The sequence below is a fragment of the Sinocyclocheilus anshuiensis genome, unplaced genomic scaffold (assembly GCF_001515605.1).
Source record: "Sinocyclocheilus anshuiensis isolate Anshui unplaced genomic scaffold, SAMN03320099.WGS_v1.1 scaffold50, whole genome shotgun sequence".
NCBI lineage: Eukaryota > Metazoa > Chordata > Actinopteri > Cypriniformes > Cyprinidae > Sinocyclocheilus > Sinocyclocheilus anshuiensis.
The window spans coordinates 2,549,741-2,571,115 of record NW_015542382.1 but is presented as its reverse complement, the minus strand read 5'-3'; the positions used below and the strand labels follow the sequence as shown (position 1 = coordinate 2,571,115).

General features: G+C 37.8%; 4 protein-coding genes and 1 pseudogene across 4 annotated transcripts in view; 3 read left to right on the top strand and 2 right to left on the bottom strand.

Annotated features, from left to right (window-relative positions):
* LOC107692641 (transmembrane protein 8B-like) overlaps positions 1-2,232 on the bottom strand; it is a 13,211-nt gene extending 10,979 nt beyond the window's left edge. Inside the window, exons 1-3 of the mRNA XM_016491799.1 lie at positions 2,092-2,232; positions 1,636-1,813; positions 172-382 (exon numbers count right to left, since the gene is read on the bottom strand). Of these exons, the coding sequence (XP_016347285.1) occupies positions 172-382; positions 1,636-1,813; positions 2,092-2,152 (450 nt within the window). The 5' untranslated portion in view covers positions 2,153-2,232. The remainder of the gene's footprint in view (positions 1-171; positions 383-1,635; positions 1,814-2,091) is intronic.
* A 2,408-nt stretch (positions 2,233-4,640) lies between these two features.
* Positions 4,641-6,195, top strand: LOC107692694 (uncharacterized). Its single transcript, XM_016491857.1, has 2 exons — positions 4,641-4,720; positions 5,416-6,195. The coding sequence occupies exons 1-2, from the start codon at positions 4,641-4,643 to the stop codon at positions 6,179-6,181; spliced, it is 846 nt and encodes a 281-aa protein (XP_016347343.1). The 3' UTR covers positions 6,182-6,195.
* A 1,786-nt stretch (positions 6,196-7,981) lies between these two features.
* On the top strand, positions 7,982-13,349 carry LOC107692722 (protein disulfide-isomerase-like). Its single transcript, XM_016491889.1, has 11 exons — positions 7,982-8,250; positions 9,942-10,148; positions 10,252-10,385; positions 10,546-10,683; positions 11,342-11,458; positions 11,632-11,757; positions 11,874-12,071; positions 12,172-12,292; positions 12,371-12,552; positions 12,916-13,047; positions 13,158-13,349. The coding sequence occupies exons 1-11, from the start codon at positions 8,022-8,024 to the stop codon at positions 13,221-13,223; spliced, it is 1,650 nt and encodes a 549-aa protein (XP_016347375.1). The 5' UTR covers positions 7,982-8,021; the 3' UTR covers positions 13,224-13,349.
* A 1,936-nt stretch (positions 13,350-15,285) lies between these two features.
* On the top strand, positions 15,286-16,760 carry LOC107692693 (lipopolysaccharide-induced tumor necrosis factor-alpha factor homolog). Its single transcript, XM_016491856.1, has 4 exons — positions 15,286-15,445; positions 15,559-15,660; positions 16,356-16,548; positions 16,652-16,760. Exons 1-4 carry the CDS (start codon positions 15,286-15,288, stop codon positions 16,758-16,760), a joined length of 564 nt encoding a protein of 187 aa, XP_016347342.1.
* A 704-nt stretch (positions 16,761-17,464) lies between these two features.
* The window catches only part of LOC107692691 (interferon-induced protein 44-like), a 5,720-nt pseudogene continuing 1,809 nt past the window's right edge, over positions 17,465-21,375 (bottom strand).

The window sequence follows — 21,375 nt, the reverse complement described above, 5'->3', positions numbered from 1 at the left end:
GTGTGCCTTAGGCTGGCCACAATAAAAGGCCACTCTAAAATGTGCAGTTTTACTGTATTGGGGGGTCCGGGGGGGTCCGAAAACCAGTCACGCGTTGCGTTTATAATTTTGTTCAGTGTATATATATATATATATATATATATATATATATATATACACACACACACACACCTGCTGCTCTATCTTCCCTTCATCCTTGGGCAGGTGAGCAGCAAGGAACCAGTCTCCAGGTTTGGGATAGGTCACATTGAACAGTGTCACATTGCCGCTCTGTCCACTGGGAATGGTCAGCGTCAAATTGTGAGCAAGAGACACAGATGTGGAGTTTGGAAAGGCTGTTTCTATGGGGTTGATGACCGGGGGCGCTCCTGCCCTAAAGTGCCTGTTGATGTGCATTAGATGGACAAAAGTCAATGTTAAGCGACATAATTAGAAAACATATTACTACTTTGTCATTTAGTTGCTTTTGACTACTTTTATAACCAACTATTATAGTGTACAGTACTTCTTTCAGGAAGAGTCTCTGGGGCAACTTAGGGTTAAAGACCCCATGAAATGGTTTGATAAACAATTTTCCTTCATTTGTTGGTGCATTTTAGCTGCTAAAAGTTTATTTTGTCATCTTTTAGGAGTATATTAGTACATAAATTAAATTATTTGACATCTGTATGTGCTCTTTAATAGTTTGCATGTTTCCAAGCATTTTTAAGCAGGTCTCCTGGCATTGATGCCGTACACAATAATCTTGGGCTTCTCAGTTTAAGAGTTCTCATGAGAATTTGTCTTCTGTATACAGTCTCCAAGAAGTGATCTCTAAGAAAGAGCTCCATGGAGATAATTCTTAGACGCATCAACACATACTGAAATGTAATAATTTTCATTACAAGACTTAAACCTGTAAAAATGAAAACATTAACGTCACAATGAAACGGAAGTACAAACAGATGTTTTCTTCCGTATTGTGACATAAATCATGGAAAAAAAGGGGGAAAAAAGTAGGATGAGGACTTGGTTCTATGTATCTGTGTCTGATTGGATTTTGAGATGTGGACGTTGCACACAAAAGTGGACACAGATGTAAGCAAGTCCTGCATACATCACAGGTCTAAACCCAAGGACCAGTTGTAATATTTTGATTGAATATTACAAGGTTCAAAACATTTTTTAAAAAAAAGAGAGAAAGAAACATGCATTCTTCACAATAAGATCTATAACATGCATTTAGAAAATAGAAAAGGTACATTTTCATTTCATGTTAACTTGAAATATTTATAAACCATTAGAAACATTAAAACCCAAGCTTGATATTGGACATGTTTTCAAATGGGTTACCACAGTAACATAATTTCTGCCAAAATACCATAGCAACTACAGCTATTATTACAACTATAAAACCCTGTAAATCTCCTTCAAAGAGGTTTTCAGGATTTTATCACATTTCATTTCATCACAGTGTTGCATAATAGCAAGTTCTCCATTAAATTTACCCAAACTTTTACCTAGAAGCATGATTTTTGGAGGGAAACATGTTTATCATGGTAAAGCTTTCAAAAGATTATTTCAATACTGAAAGCACTTCAAATTCATGGATTATTCAAACACGCCTGTTTACTGTCATAATTTCACCATACATACACAGTGATGTTTTGGTTGCCACAGTTCAGTCCGGATCCCCGTGAGACGGTGAGCAGCCACCGCACGAGCACCGCATCTTCCGGTACTCTGAAGTGATGGAGCCGAACATTACCGAACCAGCTGTATTTGGACAGCCTCTGAGGCGTTTTAGAGTAGAACCCGTTCAAGTAAGTGAGATCTGGGGGGGGGGCAGAGCATGACGTCATGATAGCGTCAGATGTAAACAATCACAATAAGCGAGATCCTTTTATTCGTTTCAAACATGTTTATGTAAAAACCTTATTTATGCATAAACATGCTACGAAACAGATTTGCGTTCGATTACCTAAACGACTAAAAATATTTACGAAAATCCATGCCTATTTTTGTGACATTTGGGTAAGAGCAAAAAAATGATAAAACTGCTGTTAAATGCCGCAAATATCTATGATATCTAAAGCGCTCCCAAAAACTCACCGTCAGCAAAACAGCCAGCGATAACATACAGTAGAAGGCACGGTGCAAAATACTTTTCCATAATGCAGTCTAGATTCTCCTCAGTCAGCCCATTGTAGTGTTCTTCAAATGTCTAAGGACTGTTGCAACTCGTTACTTCCTGATTCAAAACAGAAATACTGGACGTCGGCTTCATACGTAGGCTATGCATAACTTCCTCTTCGCCGCTCATAAATATTACTTAAGGTTCGTGTCGTTCTTCCAAAAGGCCAATCGGGTGGTAGTTCCTGTTAATTAATATTCATTAATTACATCGTAATATTCATAAGATAAGTCTGCGCTGCAGAAGGATTCAGTAGCCCCTCACTGCAGAACACAAGATCCAGAGGGCGTGGTTGGAGCCACATCTAGGGGGTGGAGATTAGTAGGTTTAGGGGTGGAGATGGGTGGGTTTAGGGATCAGGGGGTGGAGATGGGTAGGTTTAGGTATATGTAGGGTAGGAGGAGTTGGATCTGGATCCAACAACGCCCCCTGGATCTTGTGTTCTGCAATGAGGACCATCTCCCTGCGGGACGCTTCAGAATGGTTGCCAAGCAACGTCATCCGGACCTGATTAATATTCATGAGCCAGGCCTTCGCCATAGTGGGATTCAATTCACACACACAAAAAAAGTTTTCAATTGCATTTACTTACTATTTTATTTATTTAATTTTTGATCATTCAAAAGTATTTGGAATAAAACAAAGCAATAAAACAAATCAAAAATATTGATAAATGAGTCAAGATATTTACGATTTCAGCCATATACTGCAGCAAATGCTGGTTGTTGTTGTTGTTGTTATTATTATTATTATTATTACTATATATACTGCGACTATCATCCACCCGATTTATGGTTACAGTGAGAATTCATGAAAACAGCAACAGTGCTATCTGCTCGTCAAGACCTCATACTGTTATGTTGGAAGGCCAAAAAAACATGATAAAATTGCCATTGTATATATAACATTTCTAAAATGCAATGTATGTATGTACAGTATGTATTATGCCTTTTTATACAATAAAACCTCATACACAAACTCTCTCTCTCTCTCTCTCTCTCTCTCTCTATATATATATATTCCCTTTTTATAAATCAATAAAAACCCCTCATACACAAACTCTTCATAAATTCCATCTTCTTGTATTTATTTTTGAATAATTGGCAGATCATACTAAATTCCCCTTCTGGCAAACTTTCTTTGCATTAAGATTATGATTAACAACCCTTTAGGACTATATAACTAAAATTTTAAGTGACAAAGAACATGTCTCAGTAGTTTGATTATTGTTTTTGTGTATACATTCAGTGTTCTAAATTAACACAGTGTATATATATATATATATATATATATATTAGAATTTTGCATTATTAAACCATAATGTAGAACTTTATTTTTTGTAAAATAACAGAAGGACAGTTCTAAATCTTGTAATCATGTGTAATGTCCACCTGTGGCTGACGGATGGTTAAGCCATTACATGCTGTCTGACCAACCTGAAGCTGCAGTTAAGTGTTCTTGTTCTCTGACATATGTTAGTCCAGATGCTGTGCTCTCCACTGCTGGTCATTAGCTTTTCTATTGCCCTGCGTCCAGCTCATATTCACTCATGCTGAGCACACACACACACACACACACACACACACACTCTCTCTCTCTCTTGCTCTTCTTAGTCTTTAATCAATGTTACACACACATACATGTTAAGCTGCTTCTACTACAGTATATTCCTCCTGCCACCTCATAGACTGTTTACCTGGAAAGCATTTTGAATGTGGCATATTTATTTTGAGAAAGTCTGACATTTTACACTCAATTTATAAATGCACTTTTATATACATATTTATATCACAAAATGTGTAAAAAAAAAACAAAAAACCTTGAATTAATTTTTTCTATGACGTTAAAATTGTTTTAATATTTTATACTTTATAATTTGCGACTAGTAACTACATTTAATTTTAATTTTAATGTAGTTTAAAAAGTTTTGTTTGCTATAATCCCCATTTAAGACCAGGGTTAGTTGTCACTTTTGAGTCCAGTGAAAAGTGTAGGTTTATTTTGAGGGGAAATAAATATATAATCTTGAAATTTTATGTCAGATAATGAATATTAATTAAACGTGTTTTGAAATACATTTAAAAAACTGCTAGTGAAAGCACACATTTGTCTAATTTAGCCTATAACTTTGATATAGGCTAGCCTTTGTGACAATGAGATACACTGTGTAACAACTAGCCCCGGTCTGTCCTAGATCTTAAATTTAATTTACACCATAGCTTTTTTTTATGATTCAGTCTCTCTTTTCTTTATTTGTAGTTTGCAGAAACAACACTTTACTGTTGAGTGTTGTGCACTTAATTAATAAACTTTTGATTTGCTGTAGCCTATATAAACGTTACACATTATTTATAAGGTCAAACGCACCTCAGACAGATCAAAGGAGCATAATGGGCGTCATTTGGCTTGCTTGTCTTTTTAATGGGGTTTTATAAAGGGGCTCATTCAAAAGTCAAAACAGCGTAAGATGCGATTTCACGCCTTTTTAGGTTCATCCTTAAGTGGCCACCAGCTACACGATAACAGCTGTGAGTCAGACGCGCTGAGGTGAACGGACACTTGAGCGTCCCCCGGCAAACGAGGCGGCCGCCGCGTGCGCCAGTTTCCGTCCGTCTCGCCGGTTGCTGGGAGCCCAGACAAACTCGCGCTCTGTTTGAGCAGAACACAATTACAGACGCGCGCCTAAATATTTGCTCAGAAAACAGACTCCCCACGAGCGATGGGTATAAATGAGCAAACCGCTAATTATCCATAACGCGAAACGGACAGCACGACTTCACGAGCGACATCCATCGAGCATTACACGGTAAGGGAGACTCACATTTTAACATTTTCTAAAGTAGTACTAAATTCTTTTTCTTTCTTTATTTCTTTTTCTTTAATTCTTTCATGCTTATGTGTTTTTTCTGTTCGCTATATAACAAAGTTGTCACATTTAATCTTACACAAGTTATAACATTTTTATTGTCCAACATTTTTACAGAAAACAACAACAATGATTAAAATAAAAATAATTTAAATAAAAATAATTAAAAAATACATATGTATTTAAAAATATGTGTGTGTGTGTGTACATATATGTTTAATATACATTTATTAAACAAAAAAAAAATACTCGTTATGAGAAAACAATAAAAATTTCTGTATCGACCATTCAGTATTATCAAGATATAGCCCTTTTCTTCGTGACAACTGTCCCCAATCTGGTGTATATTTATGTATACATATAATTTTCTTCATAGGATGGCAGCAAGTGTTATCAGGACGCTGAGTAACCTGGGTTTGGCGAAACCCTTCCCTCCCTGCTTCTTTCCGGCTGAGGATGAGGAGGAGACCGAAGAAGAATATGAAGAGGAGCTGAGAGAGGACAGTTTGGAGGAGGACGAGGATGCAGTAGCCAGTGAGTCTCAAGAGGAAGAGCCATGGAGTTTCGATTCGTCCCCCAATAACGCTGAGATGACAAATCAGCTCCTGCGGTTTGCTGAACTCATCAGCAGCGATGTCCAGCGCTACTTCGGCCGAAGCCAAGACCCTGATGCCTGTGACATCTATGCAGAGAGACCGTGTCCAAAAGTCGGGGGCCGCCAGCGGTACTACGCTGACTTCATCAAAGTAGCATCATCAGGGCAGGCGGAGGAGCCTGAGCTGCTCGGGCCCCTTGCAGAGCTCTTTCAAGACGCTCAAAGGAAAGGACGGGGTTTACCCATGAACCAACGTCGCCTGCCAAACAGTTTCTGGACAGAGCCTTTTGCACATCAGCTTGATGTGTTGGGTGATGCAAACACACAAGAGAACTCGCTCAGTATGATTAACACATCAGAGGGCTCCAGTAACATCAACACGTCATTGAGTATGTTCAGTAACACGAGCGTTTGCACCATGACCAGCTCCAGTATCTCAGGGACTCTCAGTAGCTCAAGCACACCAGACTTCAGTGATTTACTTGCTCACTGGGCCATGGACAGAGAAAATCCCAATGAATTCAACTGTGACTATCCACTTTCATAATCAATCAGCCTGTCTTATACACTGCAAAAATATCATGTTGTTAATTTGTTCTGCTTTTCTTCTTGTTCTTAATGTCTGTCTTGTTTTTCAGTAAAATATCTGCACAAGACTTTTTTTTTTGGCAGTGCATTCAGTATTCAGTTTTTCAATTTAAAATACTACAACATTTTCTTGATCATTCTTACTCTCAAGTTTGTTTTCATGTATAAAAATACAGAATTATTTTGCTAAAAAATGTATGCAACAAAGTGCTATTAAAACACCTTGTTTGCAATCAATAACGCTTCTAACTCCTCACACAGAGATGATCAATTACAAGGCAGAAATAAGTAAGAAATTATGTATAGGTTACAATCACTAAATAAACTGCAACAACTGAACCCCAATGTGACCATTTGTGAACCCAATGAAACTTGCAATGAAGGAAATTGCCTACCTGCACTTAGGGTTATTATCGTCAACTAAAACAAAAATCATGACGGGAAAAACACATTTATTAAAAACAAAATCACTTTAAAACAAAATAACTATATATATATATATATATATATATATATGTATAGGTTACAATCACTAAATAAACTGCAACAACTGAACCCCAATGTGACCATTTGTGAACCCAATGAAACTTGCAATGAAGGAAATTGCCTACCTGCACTTAGGGTTATTATCGTCAACTAAAACAAAAATCATGAAGGGAAAAACACATTTATTAAAAACAAAATCACTTTAAAACAAAATAACTATATATATATATATATATTTGTTTTATGTGTGTATATATATATATATATAAAGTACTAAAATAATGAACTAAAACTAATAAATAAAAAGTAATAAAAACTATATAGACATTATAAAAAATTATCAATAAAAATCACAAAAATGCACAGAAAATTCTGTAACTAACTAAAATTAAAGTGAAAACAGAAAATATAAAAAAATCTTGTGAAATCAGATATTAACTAAATATTAACAAAAACTATAATAGTATATCAATGATACTTAAAATAACACTGCCTGTAGTCATTTATACAGAATCAAGTATTCCAGAAAGAAGTGGAATAACACTCACATTTATGTTCATTATAGACTTTGAATCAGTAGAACAATGACAGAAAACAGAATGAGAGGCACTTGGTAAACTGGTTTCAACACATTTCCTGTTAATAATGAATGGTAACTGAATCTGCCCTGTCATACTACATGCACAAAACACACTGTAGATGTCTATATTTGTCCGTATAACCACAGGCCGTTAAGCTGAATTCACAGGGAATACAAGTTTTGGTAGCACAGAATCCCACTGTTGTCTATGCAGTGAGTGTGTGGGAAAATGAGTGCATGTCCCTCTCTATAATTTCATAATTTGTTTAAATAGTGCATGTGTGCAGATCTTCATTTCGGTCCTCTGAGTGCTTACGTGTCTGAGCAGGGTGAACTCACTAGTGGCACATGGGCAGAAAGGTCAGATATGGACACGTGGTTTGGTCACGGCTAATTCACACACACACACACACTTTTTTCAATGATATCTACTGGACTAGATAACTGGAAGCAAGCAATAAAGACAGCCACGGTATATTCTCAGGATACTAAGCGATGTGAATTTCCTTCGTTATTATATTTGCTTGTAATCTGATGTTAATTTTCCACTCTCCAACGGCTCACTTTCAGAGCTCATGTGAAGTGGCAAGTAAGACCAGTAGATTTGCACCACGCAGGCTTTTCAATGATTCGTCAGCATCAGTGTGCTCTTATCAGCACCACAAGACCACACAGCAGCATGTTACAGCTCATTTCAGCGCTCGTTCTCTGTAGGCCCCTGAACTGATCGATCATGAGGCTTCTACACATCCTGGGTCTCACCCTCTTGCTCTGCGGCCTGTGTGTGAGGGCAGAGGAGGAATCAGCTGAGGACAAAGTAGAGGACAGCTCTGAAGAAGACACAGAACCAGAGAAACCAGAGAAGACAGAAGAAATTACAGAAGAGAAAGACGTTTTGGTCCTTCATAGTGTCAACTTTGATAGAGCTCTTAGTGAGAACAAATACCTGCTTGTGGAATTTTGTAAGTACTCTATGACTTTCCTTTGAAATATATTATATTACTATAATTATTTTGCTTGCAAATGGTCATTCTGATCTTTGTCTAAATAATGCAAGAAAACACTACACTACAATATCTTTTTACTGCAATGTGTGTTCAAAATGATTTAAATTATCATTTAGAAAGTTTTATATTCAGCTGCACGCATTTAAACTATCCTATCAAAAGCAGCACAAGTTCAAAGATTATTAGCATTTGTTGGACACATCATCCATTAGGAGCGCACCTGTTATTTCTCCCACGCTTGTAAGGAGGGCCAGTTGTGCAAATGATACAATTGTGTATTATGCTATTGTCATTGCAGTAAAATGTTAGAACCAAGGTGAAAAAATACTGATATTATTAATGTCAACATTTACGCAAATGCATTTTGAAACTTAACTGGCATTTAATTCTGAACTGCATGCTCTGAACCTAAAATATAGTGAATAGTTGTAACAAACAGTTGAAATATGTCTTAAACAATTTCAGAGTAAAGTTAGGGATCACAAAGGTTTTTGTATGAAATATTATTATAAATAACTGTTTTGTTTTAATATATTTTAAAATATAATTCATTCATGTGATAGCAGCCATTAGCTACCGCACTCTTTAGTGTCACATGATCAGTAGAATAATATGCTGAATTCTCTCAACATTTCTTATTACTATCAGTGTTTTCCAGGATCTGTTGAATAGAAAGTTCCAAAGCATTTGAACAATTCATAAAACTATGTGTGACTCAAAACCAGGGCCGGCCCTAGCATTTTGGGGGCCCTAAGCAAGCAGATTATATACGTGTAAACAAATGTTTGAATAAAGATATGGCATATTTAAATATTTGGTGTTATTTGATAAACACCAAATTGAATAAAAAGAATCTGAACGGCTGTTTGAAAACATGTAAATACTGTTTGCCTTTGACCTGCATGACAAACAAGCAGGTGTCAGAAGTAGCGCTTGCACAGCGCTGCTTTGTGTAGAGGGGTAACCATGGTAACAGCAGTATTTCTGCTGTTCCTAAAGTGCCACCTGCTGTCAAGAGAGTGAACTTGCATTTCAATTCAGCACTTCTGCTGCTTTCGTTTAGCTCAATGAGAAAATCTGACCCAACTTTTACGCAGCAAACGCGTAGTGTTGTCAAACTTAACTGGTCGATGGAAAATAAGATAATGTGCGTTCTAAAAATCCAAACCACTGGGATAATAAGATATCTAGAATTATTCGCGTATTTTGAAGTGCCCACTGTAACAATACCGTTCATGTTCATTACTGTTGTTTCATTCACAGCGCATCTTCAAAGCGCTAGCAGCACGATGCAGCATCCGCCATTTCAACAATATATTTTTAAAATCCCTCACTCACCCATATCTTGATCACTTTCTTTTCTCTTTTCCCTCTTCTCTGCAGTCTGCACCAGTTTTATAGTGTCGCCTCTTCATTTTCAAATATTAACACACCCGACTGAAACTTTATCAAAGTTATTATACCGAGCAACATTACTGTCTGAACCCTGACACGGGGCCCCCTGGTGGTCACGGGGCCCTATGCAACCGCTTACATCGCTTATTAGGTCGGGCCGGCACTGCTCAAAACCTTCTAGTTACTGAAATATAGCCTTTGTGACAACATACTGGTATGACACTTGTTCTTGTCTTTTAAAACATAAAAAGATGCTCCATGGTGTGGTCACTGTCGCAATTTGGAGCCCATTTATGCAGAAGTGGCTGGATTACTGAAAAATGGGTCATCTGAAGTACGACTGGCCAAAGTGGATGCCGACGAAGAGAAAGACCTTGCCACAGAGTTCCACGTGGGCAGTTTTCCCACTCTTAAATTCTTCAAAGACGGCAATAGGCAAAATGCCACCGATTTTTCTGGTAATGCATTTATTTGTTTGGTGCATTTGCATGCATGAAGTTATTTTCATACAGTGTGTTCTATAAACACAAGCTCATAGGCATTATTCTGTGATTTGAACAGGAAAGCGAACGGTAAAAGGAATCACGAGGTGGCTGGAGAGGCACACGGGGCCCAGCGCTACTGTTCTCAATGATGTGAAGAGTGCAGAGGCTCTGCTGGATGCACATGATGTGGTTGTGGTTGGATTCTTCCAGGTAAATTACCTATTGTTTGCATAAAGTAACTGACTTTTTCAGATATTGCATTGCCTTATAGCCAAAGAGTTCTAGTAAAACATATCATTGCACTCTCTATTTATAACAAAAGATTTATCATTGAAAAGTTATTATTTTAATTTATTGAAATTTGTCCCAGGATTTGGAAGGAGATAAGGCAAAGACATTTTATGATGTAACTTTAATAGCAGTGGACTTTGACTTCGGCATCACAAGCAACCCAGAGCTCTTCAAGAAGTACGATGTAAAAAGCGACTCATTGGTGCTTTTCAAGAAGGTAATTCTAGTACCCCTATTTAAATCTAATATATTCGTTGTCTATTTACATCGCAAATAGTGAGTCACTGAATCATTCATTCAACTGATTCGCGACTGAAAGAAGTCTTGCTATTCTCTGTTAAAATTTAAGTTATTATTAAACTACTTGAAAGAGACTTTCAGGAAGATTTTGTTTTTAAATCAATAACATCCTTACCTCATTTTAAATGTGTACGGTCATTGTCCACAATCCCCTTTCTCTTCTTAATGTAAACCAGATAGATCTACTACATGATGAATTGAGGACAACACCTACAGTCTAGTTCAGTAATATAACACCGACTCGCTCAGCAAACGGGCTGTGTTCAGTCAGTCCAGCCAACCAAAAAAATACGTGTTCTCTTCCCGCACTCGACAGCCATTGGATAATGCTATCGTCAGTCTTAGTTTGAGGACAGTGAAAGCCATACGCTTAAAAGACTTAGGTAAACAAAATATCCAGTGTGTACCTGAAATGGAATATTCATTCACTTTGAAGATGAATTTAAAATCATTTGTTCATGCCCCAAAAATCCCTACTTTCTTGTTTAAAAAAAGTAAATAAAAAATAATGCGTAGTTCGCTCTACTATGTTCCTATCACAAACCCACACATTCTTCTCTTTGTATACATTCCAGTTTGATGAAAAGCGGGCAGACAAGCCACTCACTGAGGACAGCAAGCTAGACAAAGGAGAGATGATTTCATTCATCCATGCCAACAGCATGAAACTTGTCATTCCATTTAATGAAGAGGTAACACTTCAAAATTCACTTCACTAACCAATGTTAAAAAGTCTTAAAAATAAAATTTAAAATAATAACATTTAAAATAAAATAAAATGTATGCAAATGAAATTAATCACGATATTGGTGATTAACATCTTTCTAATTTCATATATTTTTTTATTTATATTATCTTTCTGCAGAATGCTGAGCAAATATTTAAGTCTAAGGTCCGTAATCACATGATTCTATTCATTAACACAACTGTGGAATCCCAAAATGCATTGCTAGAAGATTTCAGAGATGTTGCCAGTGAGTTTAAGGAAAAAGTAAGTGTTTTAACTTAATAGCTAAATTATAATTAAATAAATTTAAATCAACTCATATTGGGATAGAGAGCTGTTTCCAATCTTGTCATGCTCACAGTCTGTGTGTATGTGCACAGGTGCTTTTCATCACATTAGATGTCACGTCTGACAAATCGGATCATGTGCTGAAGTATTTCAGCATCTCTGCAAATGATGCTCCTATTATTCGCCTGATCAACATTGACAAAGTGGTGACATATGCAATGGAAGGATCAACCATCAACAAAGACACGCTGAGAACATTTAGCCAGGGTGTTCTGGATGGTACCATGAAGGTGTGTTTCTGTAACCAATCATCTTCATTTGCAGCATATGTGCAGCTGTAAATGTATTTACAAATGAATTAATTAAATTAAGTATTGCACTTCAATCTAGCCCTTTTTGAAGACTCAAGAAATTCCAGAGGATTGGGAGAAGAATCCAGTTAAAGTCCTTGTAGGGAAGAACTTCAACGAAGTGGCTTTTGATGAGACTAAGAACGTCTTTGTGGAGTTTTGTAAGTTAGCACTTTATATTTTCAAGTGCAAATAAAAGTATTTAATAGTGGCTTTAACATTTTTGTCCTTCCTTACAGATGCTCCATTGTGTGGTCACTGTCAACAACTGGCTCCTATATGGGATGAGTTGGGTGAGAAGTACAAAGACCATGAGAATATAATCATTGCGAAAATGGACGCTACAGAAAATGATGTGGAAGATGTCACTATACAGGGATTTCCCACCATTAAATACTTTCCAGCTGGGGCTGAAAAGAAGGTTCGCAACAACATACACTCTTAAATACTCTTATATTGTAAAAGGATATTAAATAGTATGTTGTTGTTGTTTTTCTTTGGTTATTCAAAATTATTTTCAAAGTTGCTGTTACTAAAATAAATAGCAAATCTTTTCTTTTATTACTTCACAAAATATAATAGCTCTTTATAAAAAGTTTGATATTTAGGAATGACCAATTTTATCCACTTGTAAACTTGCATAGGGCAATATACTTTATATAGCAAATCTCAACTGCTTGAATGTTTGTATTGTTGCAAAATCTAATCACCAATACAAATAAATTTGACTTGACTTGAGCATGTACATACTGACAAATGCTCTTAAAATACTTTGTGCGAACAGATTGTTGATTATAATGGAAACAGAGATTTGGAGACCTTCTCAAAGTTTCTGGATAATGGAGGAGTGATACCAGAAGAAGAGAGTAAAGATGATGATGATGAGGACAAAGATGATGAAGATGATGAAGACGAGGTCAGTAAAAAGCCAACAGATGGCTTGATTATTTAGCCTGTTATAAGAGGCAAAAAACTGAACTTTTTAATTTGAATAATATAGTTGGTGAGTTTCTTTTTGCTTTTCAGGTGTCAGATGAACCAACAGAAGAGTCACCAAAATCTACCAATGAAAGTAGCAAGGATGAGCTTTAAAAACAAGGCATAAATAAACTCATTTGTACTGAATAAGATCAGTGTGAGACTTACTGTATGCCAATGAGCCAAACTGTGTTTTGTCAGGTTAATGCCTTGCACTGGACCATTTCAACAAACTACATACCTGACTAAATTTAATAAACACAACTTAACACATTAAGGTTTTTATTCATGGTCCTGGTCTTTAATTTGTATCTGTGGTGTGAGATCATTTTGACACTATCAGTATCAGTATTTGCCTTCAAAAAGTAGGCTATATGGATGAATCTCAGAAAACTGTCAAGAGCATGGCTAACATGAAGCCTATCTTTATGATCATTACGTTTTTAATCACAGTTAATCACATTTTTGTCCATATTTTCATTACTGTTATGCCAAAAAAAATAAAAATAAATATAAGGTATGTCTACATCATGGTAGTGTTTTACTGCATTTACGGCATACACAATATAACTGTATTACAGTGTATATTTATTTCAGTTTTTACTGTAGTATAACAAAAAAACTGTCAAAGTTACTGTCAAAGAATCTAATAAGAACCACTATCGCTACTGCATTACATTTCTTTTCTATCCTTTGATTTTGGAGTAAAATGTAACATGGACATTTTTGCAAGTTTTACCCTTATGATTCTTTTAGTGCATTTGTTGATGCCATGGCCTTTATTTACAAAGTAAACAAATGATGATGAATTCATTCATTGATGTCCTTTGGTCACATTTATGATACAGCATCCATGTTTGTACTCTAAACATTTCATAAGCAACAAAGCTACAGCAAGATATATTCTTCTCATGCCACGATACAGTAGTTGAAGGAAAGGAGTACTATTGTTAATAACAACTGGATCAAATCATTCAACCAAATCACAATAGAATACGTTTAACATGTCTGTGTGAAGCATTTATTTTTACTCACCCTAAGGCACGTTCACTATGTAGCTGCACATTCCTCTTCATTGCAGTGGAATGCACAGATAGTAAAGAGGAACAGGTAGAGTGAGTCAGGCAGTGATGATGTCATAAGAAAACATTTCTGTGAAGTATCAACACACAGGTAAGAATAATTCAGCTATATACGCCTGTTTAAATTTCAACTTTCAAATTTACATTATTTATGACAAAAAAGCATTTTGAAGTAAGGTGAAACACAAAGTATGGCATGCGGTGGCCTGTGTTATTACAACTTGTATTTGTTGAAATGTATACTGTATGTATGATGGAACGGACATGATTTGGCAAAAAAATTTGGCAAATTTTCAACAAAGTTAACTATACATGATAAAATGCATCGATGTTTAGTAGAAAAACATGCTTCAATACCAACATGGGAAGTAAGGTCTGTATGTCACGCGACATGCGACTACTTTGTTTGTTTGTTTTTTTTCAGCCAAGTTCACATCTGAGATTGCAATATCAGGCATAGAATCAAATAATATACAGCATGTGGAGTGATATATCATACAGATGAATAAAAAACACATTTTGGATTTGTAAAAGAATTAGGTTAATGTATTATTTTATTTAGTGTCTTTCTTACATAATGGGTCATGGGTCTGAAGTTTACCTATAGGCCTATGATCAGGTTAAATTACTCATATATATATATATATATATTTTTTTTTTCAAATACATTTTATTATAAATTTTTTTAACAATGCTCTTAAATATATATTCTCTAATTATACTTTTTTTTCTTTGCTCATACAAAACAACTCACATGGTTTAGTAATAGGCCTACTACCGACGTAATCAATTTATTCTCATCATGACTTTGTTTTACCTCTGAACGCTTCAGTGTGGCATCTTATATAACTAGGGTACCACTTTCCTCTCATATGATGCTTTAAATCACTGCTGGTTAGAAAGAAAGTATGTTTTATTTTCCTACTTTAATTAGATTTAGTCAGACTGTTTTTGCAATGACTGAATCAGCACCTAACTGACTAGTATTAGTATTTCTATCAGAAAGTAATGTACACAGATTTAGTACGTCGTATTTTCATGTTCTTCAAAAGCTCAATGAATTTAGTATACTAACTCATTATATCCAGTAATAGATGGATATCCCCGCATGTACTTCAGCAACAGCAGGCTCCACATCCCCACCTCCCGCTTATGAAGACTTTAATAAGTTTCCCCTTTATGAGGAAATAATTCCAGCTTCACCACCACCTGATTATAATGTCGCCATAGCGCCACCTGCTGACAGGGAGAGAGGTAAGCGCTGCAGCTGCTGAGGGCAACATATAAATTGCATATATATATATATATATATATATACATATATAAGAATGAAAAGTATAAATTAATAGATTGTTTTTTGTTTACAGTCAATCTTCAAGAGATTCCTCAAAACCCTAATAGAAGGAGGGCAAACCCATATCCTGTCCTCAATGTGTCTCGAATCGAAATAGTCGAACACAGAGAACAAAGTAAGTGCTATTAAAGGAATAGTTCATCCAAAAAAAATGTTTTTTTTTCCTAAAATGTACTCACTCTCAGCCAATCTGAGATTAAGATGAGTTTGTTTCTTTATAAGAACAGATTTAGCATTAAATCACTTTCTCAACAATGGATCCTCTGCAGTGAATGGGTGCCATCAGAATGAGAGTCCAAACAGCTGATAAAAACATCACAACAATCCACAACAAATCCACATGACTCGAAAAGTTAATGTAAACAAATTTAAGGCATTTTAACTTCAGACCGTTGCTTCTGGCTAAAATACTAGTCCATAATATTGCTTTCTCTATAGTGAAAAAGTCATCTTGTCTAAATCTGAAGAGAAATATGCACAGATCAAGCACTGTTTACAAGAGAAAACAAGTTCTAAACAAATATGTCGGTGGATTTTGATGTGAGAGGACAAAAGGGGATGAATTTGTTTCTTACAAACACACTTATCACTTATCATAAGGTGTTAATTAATGGGCTGGAGTTGTGTGGATTATTGTGATGCTTTTATCAGCTGTTTGAACTCTCATTCTGACGGCACCCATTCAAAGCAGAGGATCCATTGGTGAACAAGTGATGTGATGCTAAAATTTCTCCAAATCTGTTCCAATGAAGAAACAAATTAATCTGCACGTGGATGGCCTGGCCATAACCACTTTTTCACTGTTTTAAGGATTCATGCAGCAGATAGTGCAGCCTGTAGCTCCTCAGGTGGTCGTGGTGCAGCCACAGCAGATGCTTGTTCTTTTGGATGACACACCGACAGCGACTGTGTGCAAGTACTGCAATAAGAGCATCATCACTAATGTGAAATATAAATCTGGTTCTGCTGCATGGGGCATGTGCTGTTTATTAACTGTACTTGGGTAAGAACTATTGACAAACGTGTATATTGTAACTGTGGAAGATACATCTAAATATGCCAGTTACTTCTCATTGTGTCTCTGTCTTCATTACTTTGTTTTACAGGCTCATTTGTGGATTTTGCCTCATCCCATTCTGTGTCAGGGGTTTTAAAGATGCCCATCACTCCTGTCCTTACTGCCATAAGCACTTAGGAATATACACCCGCAAATGACTTTATTTCCAAACTCTCACACACATTCAACATTATGATCTATACTTACTTCTAAAAGTCTATAAACTGCCATAATGTATTAAAACAATTATAATGCAAAACATATTTGCTTATGATTTACTTTACTTTAAACAAAAGCTAAATATCTTTACATAAATTTTTTCCTGCAATATAAATGAGGCTGTAATTTTACAAATACCATTTGTGATTGCACATTTTATTATCTATATTAAATAATTAAAAACAACAATATATGTTTAGGATATTAAAGTATACACTCTTGTATTGTTGATCATGAGTCCATAAATGCCTTGAAGGATTTAGCATTCATTATCTTCTGTCAGTCTAGGATAAATAGAAACGAATTTGTCAAAATGTAATAATTCCTCATATCTTTATTTACGTTTTACAAGCCAGGGATTCTTTTCCAAACAATACATCTAAATCTCCCTAAACCCAAAATAACAATTTCTTAAAATACATATATGTAGAGTTATTGTCCATTCTAAAAGCAGGTTGAATAGCACCTGTCACGATCACTACCTGGAGTGCCCATGAGCTCCATTAAATATCACTTGAGCTTCAATAAAACCACTTGAAATCAGCCCTTTTTACCCCCTCATCAGGAAACCATTACACACCATTTGAAATCAGAAAGATTAACAAGCAGTTATTCATTGTCTATTTGGTCATTCACATAGTCATCAGGCAAAGTTAACAATATGTTGCAATGCATCTAAAAATCAGAATATCAGTTGGGGCATCAGTGGTACGTTCCTCATGGTAGTTCTTCACAGGGAAGATGCAGTCCACAGGAACTCCCAGCTTGATAGAACACACCTCCATCTATGAAAGGCAAATACAATAATACAGGTCACTCCTGATCTGCCACGCGTAGAAGGGGAGATCGAGGCGAGCTAGGGCGGCGACGCGAGCGGCAATTTCCGTCGCCGCGGGGGGAAAAAACCAGGAACCAAAAACTTTCAAAAAGGCGGAAAGAAGAAAAACGAGGAGAAGGGGCGCCGCTTACTTTTGTTTCGGTCCGGTATTCTGTCACGGGTGCACTGCTGAGCAGAGTCAGGAGCAAGGAACGGAGAGAGACGAGGAGTACATCAATCCAACTGGGTTTTAATTTACACAAAGGAACACGGAACACTCACGCAATACATGGAGACATGACATGAACATGACCTGAACAATACCGGACGCTGGAGCACACACAGGGAACACCATTTATACCCACAGGAGGAGGGGATGACGAGACACACCTGGGAGCAAATGAAACAATCAAGGGAAACACCTGGGACAAATTAAACATGGGAAAGGAAGGCACATGAGGAGCAAAACAACCACAAAACACGGAACAGAGTCTGACAACATGGTGTATACAGTGAGTTTATATGAATCATCTAATATTATTTACTGTCACAACTTTTTTTCTTGCAAGGACAATACAAGAAACAAGTAATATACCAGTGCCCTATTTAAAATCTAATAATCTAATCTATAAATGTTCTAGATTAATCATTGTATTTAGTTCAACTGTATTAAAAAATGAGGTTTTAATTCTCACCTTCTGTTTTATTTTTTTGCTTCTGTAGCTCTTCTCAAGATTTTCTTTAACTTGTGGACATGCTTTATCCACTTTGGTCATGATTATGACTTGAGGAATGCCTGTGGTATCATACACAATAAATACATAGTCTACAATACAAAACAATAACTGATTTTCCTGTAATAACTGAGCTTCCTCGATGATAACTGACAGTTTATATGTTATGTGATAGTGTTTGGAGGATACAAATATTATATTTGTGAATAAAGGTAGATGTATTCTATATGGCTTACCCAAGTCTCGTGCTTTCACTTGAACGTCTCTCATTAGATTAAATATTTTATCATTCATCATAGACACTGTGTCGGCAGGAAGAACAGCCACCAGACAGTGAATCTTGTCTTTCAGGAGGGGATTCTTGTTGTACTTTGGGTCTTCTTTAGTAATTGATTTTACTTGGTTAAACTGAACAGACAGAATTACTGAATACTACAAGAACATGTGTTGCACAATGGAAAACAACAACAAAAAACTTCTTGAGACATTTTTAATAGAGGAAGAGCTCACGTTTAGCTTTGCACTTCTGCTGAAGTACTTTATGATGCAATGCTTAAAGGGGTCCTATTATGCTCTTTTACAAAGTCTTGATTTTGTTTTGGGGGTGTACTAGAACATGCTCTCATGCTTGGTGGTTCGAAAAACGCATAATTTTTCACATAATTTAAACTATTAAAATACCTTTCTCCCCAGCCTGGCACAAACGGCTCGATTAGTTCCGGCTTTGATGAAGGTCCGCCTTCCGAAAAACAAAATGCGTTGTGATTTGTTAGCTGTCCCAATGCGTTGTGATTGGTGAACAGCTTAGACGGTGTTTCAGTACTGCCACGCCCCTTGCTCCATCTTTCAACAAAAGCTTTTGGCGAATCCGGCACTGTACTCACTCATGTTGTGGAATTTGGAGTGGACTTTGAGATTTGTAACTTTCTAGATCTTTTTTTATGCCCAAACATACACACTACACACTGACTTAAATTAAAAAAGTGAAAAAGCATAATAGGACCCCTTTAAAATCTCAAATAGAAGTCTGTAGTAAATACACTTACAGTATAACCATCTCTAACATGACCGTTTATTAATTGGGCGATGTCATCCTTCTGTTCCCTTTAAAGGGAACTTCGAACTGCGTCCTCTAGGGGTTGCTATGGGGAATGCCTCGTCGTGACCTGTGTCTGAAGCATACATTGAAAAAACACCAACAACACGTTGGCCGGTGACAGCCATGACGTCACTGCCCGTGCGACTATAGTATAAATAGGCGCCGGGAGAACACATCATCCTCTTCTTCGTCTTCACTGACTGTTTTGTTTGAAGCGTGCATTTCCGTGGTAAGAGCGATCTCTATTCTATCATTATGGCGAGCACTAGCAAAACGTTTAGAGGATGTGTGCATCCGTGTCGTCGTTATTTGACACCTGATGACACACACGATCTCTGCGGTTTTTGTTTGGGCAAAGAGCACGCACACGATGTCCTTGAGGGGGCAATTTGCGTTCATTGTGAGCGTTGTTCGATGAAAAAGCTCCGCTCTCGTTTGTCTCTCTTTTCGAGGAAAGAGAGGCAGCCATCCGGTTCAGGACCCACCGCTGCTGAGGCACGGAAGAGAATGAGCTCGTGGGGATCGCAGGTGGATCTGGTCGATGAGTTTAAAGAGGGGCTTTCCATCGGCGTGCACTGCGAGCGTTTTTTCCAAGGAAAAAAGCTCCGCTCTCGTTTGTCTCTCTTTTCGAGGAAAGAGAGGCAGCCATCCGGTTCAGGACCCACCGCTGCTGAGGCACGGAAGAGAATGAGCTCGTGGGGATCGCAGGTGGATCTGGTCGATGAGTTTAAAGAGGGGCTTTCCCTCTTGTGCTCGTCAGCTGTGGACGAGAGAGAGCCGCTGGAGGATGATGTTATTTCTCTAACATCGTCTGATCTGGGGCCCAGTGCTCTGCTGGGTTTGGCCCAGGAAGAGCAGGAGATGTCTGAGGACGGCGAGGAAGTTGAGGCTGAGCCCTCCCAGACCATAACCCTCCAGCTCAGGTGAGCCTTCCATTTCTTCCTGATCTCCATACTGAGGCAGTTTTCCTCACGCATCCATCGATTCAAGCATACGAGTTATGCCAACATCGAGGCAATGCGCAAAAACGGCTATAAGAGGATGCCCCCGTAGAAGAGACGCTGGCTAGCTATCTCTCTATGGGTGAGACGTCCTCTCTTAATACTCCCTCCTTGCCATCTAAGCCCCTTCAGGATACATCTCGCTTAAATGGCAGGGCATACGCAGCAGCAGGTCAGGCTGTGGCTTCGTTGCACACTATGGCGGTGCTCCAGGCATATCAGGCTGATCTGCTGAAAGACCTGGATAAAGGCGAGGGCCTTTCTCCCGATGAGGTAGCTGAGTTGCGCTGCACCACAGATCTCGCTGTCCATGCTACTAAGCAGGCCGCCTCCGCTATGGGCAGGTCTATGGCGGCTATGGTAGAAACGGAGAGACATCTGTGGGTGAACCTGGCAGATATCGGGAAGAAAGAGAGGGGCTTTCTTCTCGATGCTCCGGTTTCGCCTTCCAAACTTTTTGGTACCTCCATTGAGACGGTGGTCGAGAAGTTCAGGGAGGTGAAGACGTGCTCAGCAGCCTTCAAATCCTTCATTCCACGAAGGTCCAAGTCTGAGCCCGAACAACCCAGGGGTCCTGGCCCGTTTCGGTCTGAGGATCAGAGACGGGCACAGAAGGCTAATGTTGCGGCTCGCGCTCCTCCCCCACCTGCGGGTAGGGCTAGGAGGAATCGCGGGTCAAAGGGAGGTAGGCAAGACCTGAGGGAGGTGATCCAGACGAGGCGTCAGCGCTCTCGTCCGGACCAGAGTGATACCTGAACATCTACTCATCTCCCTCGGGGGACTTAACATCTGCCCTCATCTTCCCCTTCCTAATTCCCCTGTAACCACCATCATCTCCACCTGACCGAGGTTAGGTAGGAACGTCCTGTGCCTGCTTTGCAGTCTCCTATGCTGGACCTTTGA

What these genes read in the sequence shown, in the direction of transcription:
- LOC107692722 (XM_016491889.1), top strand. Translation starts at nt 8,022, where the DNA reads ATGAGGCTTCTACACATCCTGGGTCTCACCCTCTTGCTCTGCGGCCTG. An exon ending in CATTGGTGCTTTTCAAGAAG is followed by an intron (nt 10,684 to 11,341) that starts GTAATTCTAGTA and finishes TATACATTCCAG; the next exon opens with TTTGATGAAAAGCGGGCAGA. An exon ending in TTCTGGATGGTACCATGAAG is followed by an intron (nt 12,072 to 12,171) that starts GTGTGTTTCTGT and finishes ACTTCAATCTAG; the next exon opens with CCCTTTTTGAAGACTCAAGA.
- LOC107692693 (XM_016491856.1), top strand. Translation starts at nt 15,286, where the DNA reads ATGGATATCCCCGCATGTACTTCAGCAACAGCAGGCTCCACATCCCCA. An exon ending in AGTCGAACACAGAGAACAAA is followed by an intron (nt 15,661 to 16,355) that starts GTAAGTGCTATT and finishes CACTGTTTTAAG; the next exon opens with GATTCATGCAGCAGATAGTG. An exon ending in TGTTTATTAACTGTACTTGG is followed by an intron (nt 16,549 to 16,651) that starts GTAAGAACTATT and finishes TTTGTTTTACAG; the next exon opens with GCTCATTTGTGGATTTTGCC.
- LOC107692694 (XM_016491857.1), top strand. Translation starts at nt 4,641, where the DNA reads ATGCGATTTCACGCCTTTTTAGGTTCATCCTTAAGTGGCCACCAGCTA. An exon ending in TGTGAGTCAGACGCGCTGAG is followed by an intron (nt 4,721 to 5,415) that starts GTGAACGGACAC and finishes TTTTCTTCATAG; the next exon opens with GATGGCAGCAAGTGTTATCA.